Source organism: Arachis stenosperma, chromosome 5, assembly GCF_014773155.1.
Source record: "Arachis stenosperma cultivar V10309 chromosome 5, arast.V10309.gnm1.PFL2, whole genome shotgun sequence".
Classification (NCBI taxonomy): domain Eukaryota; kingdom Viridiplantae; phylum Streptophyta; class Magnoliopsida; order Fabales; family Fabaceae; genus Arachis; species Arachis stenosperma.
Window position 1 is genome coordinate 10,948,623 of NC_080381.1, and position 10,571 is coordinate 10,959,193.

At 35.8% G+C, this 10,571-nt stretch overlaps 1 protein-coding gene across 1 annotated transcript; it reads right to left on the reverse strand.

Annotated features, from left to right (window-relative positions):
• Positions 1-389: 389 nt before the first annotated feature.
• Positions 390-1,969, reverse strand: LOC130980405 (glycine-rich protein DOT1-like). Its single transcript, XM_057904091.1, has 4 exons — positions 1,914-1,969; positions 1,452-1,539; positions 835-878; positions 390-723 (listed from the first exon to the last, which is right to left on the reverse strand). Exons 1-4 carry the CDS (start codon positions 1,967-1,969, stop codon positions 390-392), a joined length of 522 nt encoding a protein of 173 aa, XP_057760074.1.
• Positions 1,970-10,571: the final 8,602 nt, after the last annotated feature.

The following is a 10,571-nucleotide window of genomic DNA, read 5'->3' on the forward strand; positions in this document are numbered from 1 at the left end:
CGTTCCTAAAATTTTAGGCAACGCTTTTGCGACGCCTGATCCGCTGTGCTCTCTAAGCCAGAGAAATCTCATCCTCATCTCTGTTGCCATCATGCTCCATCTTGTTTGGTGTGCGCTCGGGTGACATAGATGGACCAGGATGTGCCAAGGGATTTGTAGTGAATGCTGAGGGGGGAGTCCCGCCCAATACAAATGTGTCATCCAAAGGTCCAAAAGGAGGATCATTCAGATCCACATTTAGGTGTGTCTGGGGTCTGGCCACCTGAGATCTACGTCTCTCCAAGTCATTCTCCTGCATGAGCATGCTAATCTCATCAAGGACGTGTGACCCTCTAAACTCCGCATCAAGGCCCTCACTACCAGGCAAGTTTGATAGCATATCACCTGGGCTAATGCGTCTGGCTCTCGTGCATCGCCATGTCACTGCTAAAAAAATAATCACCATCACCGCCACCTCCATCACCAGCTAATCCGCCACCACTATAACCATTGTCTCCACCACCACCATAACCATAACAATTTTCATTGAGACTACCGCCAGCTCCTCCACCACTACCACCCTCACCTCCTCCACTACCACCACCCATTCCACCATCATGTCCACCATCGTCACCACTATTATATCCACTGCCACCTCCTCCATCTGCACTATCATCCTCACAATCACCACCCTCGTCTCCACCATCACCATCATCCTCTCCGCCTCTCCTTCCACGTCGACCTCTACCTCAACCACCACCCTTCCTACCTGTCGTCCAAAACCCCTAGCTCCTCTATGGTCTCTACCCCTCCCCTCAAATGCATCAATTGCATTGTCGATCTACCTCCACTCACGTTGACTCGAACGTGTCCTGACACGACATCTCCACAAAACTTATCTGGAACATCATGTACTTAATCCATATCAGGAACCTGTCCTGGACCTCTCTGCATTACCTCGGCCAGGATTACAACTACTCTGGAGTTACCGAGGAAGAGCTTAGGCGATAAGAATCTTTTACCATGCGCATGCCACCACTCCAAGTATGCTTATGACGGTCCTGGGTTTGGAATGATTTTAAATCGTAACACATTTTGCGCCTTATTAGTCTAATGAATGTGCCGACTTTGTAAGGTAGTGGAAATCACCGATCTCTTTCTCTGCCATCTTTCGACATCAAGAAATCAATGTTAAGTGCGGCACGCGGTTGATGCTGTACTTCACCTAGTTATGGTAGCACACAATCCACCCGATGCCACTCTATGATAGAAAAATAGATCAATCTCGTCACAAACCTCCATAATGCCATATGTCGTGGCTCTAGTATCTCGGGATGCACTACCTGAATGATCTCTGACGAGCTATATGGTATCCACGCGAATTGTAAAGATAAATGGTTCTCGCATGTCATTATAAACAGTGAAAAGCCAAAATAACTTAACAATAAAAACTTGAAAGCTTAAACACTCACATCCTTAACCTGAAGTAAATCTATCTTGAGCCTATAATGCGCGACTTGAGACCCCTTCTCACTCAATGTTGGCTGATAACCTGACCACCTGCAACCCAAGACAAGTTATCAACAACGGCCATATATCGAAAAATATTAACAAACATAAGAACCATAAGCATTAAGTACCTCGACGCCAACAGCCAATGAAAGGTGTCAAAACCATCAGGCCTGAAACTAAGAAACCGCCAGAAGATCCATGATCGAAGGAGCTACAATGGACCAGCCAATTTTACCACGTTCTTGTTGGCCATACGGCACATGTACTGGTATAACCATGAAAGAGCAGCGAATTTTCAGCTATATCTACCCATGTCCTCTAGCCTGGCTACGTACAATAGTCAAAAATTGTGAAGACGTGTACCAGAGTTGTCTCAAAAAAGATGAATGGATAACAGCATCATGATGTAGATCTTTGCATACCTTCTAATCGTATTATCGTCCGCGCCCTGTGGAAGCTCACTGAATGTGTCTTGCATTCAAGTGCTACTTCACAATGAATTTGTCGATGTAGTTCGCAAGAGGTAAGATACTCAATAGCTCCTCAAACCAAGCTCATGCTGGTCGGCCACCATCGAAGTATCTCTTAAAATCCGTCAGACATCCACTGACGTACTCACCATCGATCGGGAGCCCTAACTGGTATGCTACATCCTATAGTCTATCGTGCACTTCTCGAATAGTATATGGAAAGTATGCATATCCAGACACCATCTCTCCACAAATGCACTTACTAATGGCTCATCCAACCTAAACCAGGTCTCGTTCAGCCTCGCAAGATGGTATAAATCTGCCATCTACAAATACGGTATGATCTTATCGTCTAGGGGCATACCATGTTGCCTTCTCATGCTAGTAACACATCGATGGGATTGCATAACGATAAAAAAATATTTCTAAGAACCATTACAATAGGGGTGTTCAAATTCAAACCGATCCAACTTAAACCGCTCATCCAATCCAAACCAACGACCGATTAAAACCGCACTAATTTGAATTTGATTGGATTCTATTTTTGGCAAACCGCTGGATCGGATCGGATTGTGGATCTACTTTTCATAACCGATCCAATCCAATCCAAACCGCACAATGTGCTATAATATTATTATTTTATTGTTATATTTACAATTATCCTTATAATATGTTCAATTTTTTATACTTTTTTATATTATTCATGTATTATTATTATTTAATAAATATTTTATGTTTAAAATATTATTTATTTATTTATTTTAATTAACCTATAATTTTTTTTCTATTATTATGTTGTCGTTGAATTTTTAAGATATTGTTGAGACTTGTTATGTCATTGTTGATTATTTAAAATTTGATGTTGAGACTTGTTATATGTATTTAATTTTTTTAATTTATAAAACTGCAAATTCAATCCAATCCAAACCGCACCGCAAGTAAAATTAATGTTCGAATCAGATGAGTTTTTTTTACTCAAAACCGATCCAACCGCACTGCGAACACCCCTACATTACAAAAACAGTTTACTAAAAAAATATTAAATAATAAATGCTCTAAACCCAAAAAAATAATCTTACAAGTTAAAAACAAAAAATATGAGCTAAATCTAAATGGACCTAGCACGAAAGATTCTAGTGAAAAATAATTTTAATGTAACACATATCACAATCCGTAATCACTGACACTTTTAAGTTAAATTAAATTGTAATTAAACTAATTTTCACTACTTATTCTAACATTTATAACTTACTAACAAACTACTCTAACCACCATTTGTAGTTTTAAAAAGTCTCATTTCTAACTGACGATTATAAACAAATACTCTAAGCGGCTTAATATTACTAACATTTTTAGTCTATCTTGAAAAAAAAATTCCATTCACTAACCTCTTCATTAATGCCACCAGCAATATGGGTAACTCCGTCCAGTCGATAGATACGATCCGGGTAGTCCTCCATGTCTGCAGTTTTGAATATTATATGTGTAATCCGAATTGTATATATAGGTGTTTATATAGTAAATAAAAGCTAATACATTCTATTTAGCTGTAGTGTACAATGCCTAATGAGAGATAATCCAATCTAGAAATATTCTAATTGATATTAGCAATATTCTAGACTGATACTGTTAGTGATTTACTAGGATAGAATTGTTATTTATATATATAGAAATATTTGTACTGCTGATTTTTAGGAGATTGTTGCTGTAATTTAGGCATGATAGCTATTTTGTATAGCCTGTATATATATTTGGATTTCTGTGATCAATAAAAATAGATTTGTCCATACAATTTTAGCATGGTATCAGAGCGAGGGTTCTGATAGACATCAACGTGTAGGCAAACCTCTGCTGCAGAAAATGGCAGATGTAAGTAAGGACGAGAAGAACCAGGGAGATGACACCAAGAAGGGTGCTTCGCCTTATGATCTGAATGCAAATGACAATCCGGGGAACGTGATCACGCAAGTGCAATTGCATGGCGAGAACTATGATGAGTGGGCACGAGCTATGAAAGTCTCGTTGCGTGCTCGACAAAAATGGGGATTCCTCGATGGAACCCACAAAAAGCCAAAAGAGGGTGAGGCAGATATGGAAGATTGGTGGACTGTTCAATCCATGCTCGTTTTTTGGATATTGAACACTGTTGAACCAAGCCTGCATTCCACCATTACGTATGCGGAAAACGCAAAGAATCTTTGGGACGACATCAAAGAGCGGTTCTCTATGGTGAATGGACGACAAATTCAGTAGCTAAAAGTCGAGTTAGCTGAGTGCAAACAGCATGGGATAGCCATGGTCTCGTATTATGGAAAGTTGAAAACCATCTGGGATGAGTTGGCCAACTACGAGAAGATTCCAAATTGCACCTGTGGAAGATGCAAGTACAACATTAGAACGCTGCTGGAGAAAAGAAGACAAGAAGAAATAGTCCATCAATTTCTTATGGACTTGGACGATGTGAGTTATGAGACAGTGCGCTCCAACATTCTGGCCACGGACCCCTTGCCTTCTCTCAACCGAGTGTACGCAACTTTGGTACAAAAAGAAAGAGTGAAAATGATCATCAAAATAGAGGACGGCAGAAGTGCAGCGATGGGATTGTTGGTGCAAACAGGATACAGGAATAAAGGAAGAGCATATATCAAACAAGTGTGCACACATTGTGGAAGATCTGGACATGAAGTTAAGGAGTGCTTCCAACTAGTTGGTTACCCAGAATGGTGGGGTGAACGTCCATGTGGAGGAGGAACCAGCAACAGAACTTCCCAGAAACAAGGTGGACGTGGGAAAGGTGGGGCTGTGCAAGCAAATGCTGCACATGTCGAAACTGAAATAGAAAAAGAAGACAGCTCTAGAGCAGTGATGGAACCCAGCAATGAGCAGTGGAAAATGTTGGTTGAAATGCTTAATGTCAAGAAAAATAAAGCAAAAAAGATGACAGGTAATAAAAGTTATGTTTTATGGATTATAGATAGCGGAGCAACTAACCACATGATAGAAAACTCAAATAATTTAAGGGAACATAGGACAGTGAAGGCTTGTGCAGTAGGACTGCCGAATGGAAAAGAAGTTATGGCAAATAAAGAGGGAACTGTGACCCTTGACGGAGGCCTCAAACTGAAGAATGTGTTGTGTGTACCGGAGTTGAAATGCAATTTGATCTCAGTGTCACAAATGACTGATGATGTGAATTGTTTAGTGTTGTTCACTAAAAGGTTTTGTGTGATGCAGGACCTCACTTCGAGGATGCTGATTGGAGCGGGTGAGCGAAAAGATGGGCTTTATTTCTTTCATGGGATTCAAAGAGCAGCAGCGTGTCAGGTCAATGTGGGGAATCAAGTTAAATTGTGGCATAAGCGTATGTGGCATCCTTCCTATAGAGTAATTCAAATGCTGCCTGCCATAAGTAGTGATTGTAACCTTGAAAGTTTAAGTAAGGACTGTGAAGTGTGTGAAATGTCAAAGCAAACAAGAAACAAATTTCCTTTAAGTGATTATCGTGCAACAACTATTTTTGATCTAATACATTGTGATTTGTGGGGCCTTATAGAACACCCTCCTCTTGTGGAGCTTCTTATTTTTTGACGATAGTGGATGACTATTCTAGAGCAGTGTGGATATACTTGTTGTGTGAAAAGAAAGAGGTGTCTAAGGTTGTAATTGATTTCTTTGCTCTCGTTGAACGACAGTACAACAAATGTGTGAAAGGGGTCAGAAGTGATAATGGAACAGAGTTTATGTGCTTAAGTCCATATTTCTTGCAACATGGAATTGTTCACCAAACGTCTTGCGTTAGCACACCACAACAAAATGGAAGAGTGGAGAGAAAACACAGACACATTCTTAATATGGCTCGGGCATTACGATTTCAAGGAGGACTACCCATTCGCTTTTGGGGTGAGTGCGTACTAACTGCTAGACACTTGATCAATTTAACACCTTCATCAGTTCTTCAAGGAAAGACACCGTATGAAATGGTGCATGAAAAGCCTCCAAGCTATGATCATCTGCAGGTTTTTGGATCTCTCTGTTATGCACACAACCAACTCACCAAGGGCGACAAATTTGATAGTAGAAGTCGTAAGTGTATTTTTATTGGATATCCTCTTTGGAAAAAGGGATGGAGATTGTATGATTTAGAAAGAAATGTTTTCTTCATGTCTCGTGATGTAAAATTCATAGAAGATACATTCCCCTTTGCTTCCCTATGTAATTCAGAAACATTCACTGGTCCTGTCCAGAGTATTGAGCCCAATGCATGTGATGACTCACTACTTGAGCCTAACATGCACGATGACTACATTTTTGAAGAGAGGGGGGTTCCTTCTTGAACCAAGATGAACAAGACGAACACAGTCTTGCTATAGTCGACGATGACCGCACTGTTGTTGCCTTGCCCTTGCGCGACACAACGCCCAACCCTCCTTCCTCCTCTAACGGCAACGCATCCTCCTCCACGGTTAATGCAGAACCTTCTGAAGTTTTATTGGGCAGAGGGCATCGAGTGAGACAACCCTCTGTACGTCTTCGCGAGTATATCACCAACACCATCTGTGCTGCTAGCCCATCGATCTGCTACCCTCCCCAATCGCATCTCTCAGGTACATCCTATCCACTCGGTAATTATGTATCGTGTGCACATTTCTCTACTACCCACCGTGCCTTCCTTGCGGCATTGGGCGATGAACAGGAGCCCAGACACTTTAATGAGGCAGTTTGCGATGTTCGTTGGAGAGGAGCCATGGCTGATGAAATTAAAGCCCTTCAAGAGAATGGCACCTGGGATATCACCACCCTGCCTCCTAGTAAGAAAGCCCTTGGATGCAAGTGGATTTACCGTATTAAATATCACTCGGATGGGAGCGTTGAACGGTTCAAAGCACGTTTGGTCATCTTGGGAAATCATCAAGTTGAAGGGATGGACTTCAATGAGACTTTTGCACCAGTGGTAAAAATGGTTACTATTCGCACTGTACTCACTGTCGCTGCTGCTAAAGATTGGGAACTTCACCAGATGGATGTCCACAATGCTTTTTTACATGGTGACCTTGAGGAGGAGGTTTACATGAAGTTACCGCCTGGATTTCTTGTACAAAACAACGATATAGTGTGTAAGCTCCGTAAATCTCTCTACGGATTACGCCAAGCTTTCCGTTGTTGGTTTGCCAAACTCTCCACTGCCCTTCTCCAATACGGTTTTTAGCAGTCCTCTGCAGATCATTCACTGTTTGTTCTTCAACAGGCTCAGCTTGTGGTGCACGTATATGTTGATGATCTCATCATAGCTGGTAATAATTCTTCAGTTATTCATCAGTTCAAAAAGTACCTTAATCATTGCTTTCACATGAAAGATCTGGGAAATATGCTTTAGATATTATTATGGAAACTGGGTTGCTTGGTTCACAACCGTCCTCCACTCCTCTAGAAGAAAATCATCGTCTTGCTTTGGCGGATGGGCCGCTGCTTCTTGATCCTAGTCGCTATCACCGCTTAATTGGGCGCCTCATTTATTTGTGTTTCACTCGCCCCGAGCTGTCTTATAGTGTGCATGTTTTGTCCTAGTTCATGAAGCAGCCCAAAGAAGAGCATTGGCAAGCAGCCCTGCGCGTGGTTCATTATCTCAAAGGACAACCTGGTCAAGGAATTCTCTTACGACGAGGTAGCAATCTTACCTTAACAGGCTGGTGTGACTCTGATTGGGCAAGCTGCCCCTTACTCGACGGTCACTCACAAGATGGTTTATCCTCCTTGGCAACTCTCCAGTGTCCTGGAAAACGAAGAAACAACAAACAGTGTCATGGTCATCTGCCGGGACAGAGTACCGTTCCATGGCCAACATTACGTGTGAACTCAAATGGTTGAAGCAACTCCTTTCTGATCTTCGAATCTCACATGGTCAGCCCATTCGTCTCTTTTGTGATAGTCAAATTGCACTCTATATTGCCAGGAATCCTATCTTTCATGAACGAACCAAGCATATTGAAGTCGACTGCCACTTAGTTCGGGACGCCGTTGCTCAGAAGATCATCCTTTCCTCCTATGTTCCCACACGCACTCAGTTGGCAGACATATTTACCAAAGCCCTTGGGTTGAAACAGTTTACTTTCCTTCTTGACAAGTTGGGCATTCAAAATTTGCATGCTCCAACTTGAGGGGGGATAATGAGAGATAATCCAATCTAAAAATATTTTAATTAATATTAGCAATATTCTAGATTGATACTATTAGTGATTTACTAGGATAGAATTGTTATTTATATATATAGAAATATTTGTACTATTGATTTTTAGGAGATTGTTACTATAATTTAGGTATGATAGATGTTTTGTATAGCATATATATATATATATATATATATATATATATATATATATATATATATATATTTGGACTTCTGTAATAAATAAAAACAGATTTGGCTATACAATTTTAGCAATGCCTATAAATCGAATTGATTCTATTCGATTTACTTCCCTAGTAAAACGAAATCACTAGTTTCAATATATATATATATATATATATATATATATATATATATTCTTATTAATTCGAATCTTATTAATTCGATTTACCTTGAGAATGTGTAATAAATTTGATTTACATATAAACACAATCAAAACAACTATGTAACGATATTGCATTGGCTTTTATTTACTTTGTTTATATGTTTTATCCTAATTATTATTATTTCTATTGTACTATTATTTACATGAATGCATTATCAGAAGGAAATTATAATTAAAATTATATATTTTAGTATACAAAGTGATAATTAATTTGTCTAATTTTTTATTAATAGTAATCTATGAAGATTAGTAATTTATGAAGATTATAAATTTATGCATACGATGATATTAATAAAAAAATAAAGATATTATTAAATGATTGTAGATTCAAAAATAATCATCATTTAAAAACATATAAATGACATATGACTTACATATTTTTACGTACAATTAATATATATATATATATATATATAAAGAATTTAATAAATATATCCAAAGAATATACTTTACATGCCTAAAAAATTGATTAACCTATCATGAATAGGACTATCGTGATAAAATTTTACTGTACAATAATATATGTTTAGATATATAAATAAATAATAATAAATACTAATTATAGGTATAAGAAAAATAAATTATAATTAATGACTATAATTAATATATATCAAATTAATTTAGTATTAATTAAAAATTTATTTTTTTATTTTAAAATAAATCAATCCTATTATTATTATTATTAAATAAATCTACAATTATAATTAACATTATTTTATATAATCATAATACTATCCATGATTATTATTATTCTTATTACACCCCTATTTGAATGAATGCATTATTAAAAATAAATTATTATATATTAATTAGATTATTCATTAATATGCATAATTAAAATTATTTATTTTATTATATAATTTTAAAATAATAATTAATTAATCTAATATTTTATTAGCTATAATTAATTAGCATATAAGTTCGTTGTCTTTAGTCGTAATCTATAAAGATTACTGTGATTAACAAAGATTGACGTAATTTATAAAAATGACGCATACAATAATATTAATAATAAAAAATAAAAAATTATTGAATAATTGTTGGCTCATAAATAATATCATATATAAATAAATAATCATAATAAAAAATAATTAATATATATATATATATATATATATATATATATATATATATATATATATATATATATATATGTGTGTGTGTGTGTGACTTAAATATATTTATCTATAGCTAATATATATGTATATATAAATAAAAAAATATCTAAATTTTTTTAAACAAAACAAATATATTATGAGATTATAAAAACTAGCACGTATACATAAAATAAGAAATTAAATTATTAATTAAAAATTAGAGTAAATTTTTAATTTTACAAATTAAATCAATCTATTATTTGTTCTGAAAATAGGTAATTAAATTAATTTAGTAGTAATTGAATATCTTTATTTTTAATTTAAAGTAGATTAATCTTACATTATATATATGCCTTTTTGTGTATTATGTGATTGTAAATTTTTATATTTGAGGTTTATATTTTTCTTAATAATTGTCATGGTTATGGTTATATTCTAATTTTGAGTTTAAAAATTTAAAGTTAGAATACTTCAATATTCAAATAGAGATACAAACGGTGAATATACAACGATCAATATTAGAAATATAAACTAAAATTTTGATTATTTGTAAAATATATATATATATATACAATTTTTTATAAAAATTAAAATATTAATTTATTATATACTACGTCTTTTTCTTAAATTGATCCAACTATTTTATGAAATTCTTTGTTATTTATTTGTTATGTATTTTTGTTTAATATTTACATAAATAAAAATAATAAATTTAATTTAATTTAAAATTAAATATTTTAAAAATATTTTTTATAAAAAATACTTTAAATATAAATAAAAAGTAAATATTCCCCGCACGGACACCTACACTATTAATAATATTATAAATAAAGTGATATATTTGTACAATGTGCAGACTCTCTGCCCTCTTAATAAGTGTGTCGGATTCATATCGAGTCTATCATTAAATCACTACCCCTTTCCTTAACTGAATACATTTATTT

Bases quoted from the DNA above. Each gene is read 5' to 3' on its own strand.
- LOC130980405 (XM_057904091.1), bottom strand. From the start codon at position 1,969: ATGCAAGACACATTCAGTGAGCTTCCACAGGGCGCGGACGATAATACG. The intron at 1,540-1,913 runs GTATGCAAAGAT...CTTGGGTTGCAG, and splicing joins GACGATAATACGATTAGAAG to GTGGTCAGGTTATCAGCCAA. The intron at 879-1,451 runs GTGAGTGTTTAA...ATGATGTTCCAG, and splicing joins ATTTACTTCAGGTTAAGGAT to ATAAGTTTTGTGGAGATGTC.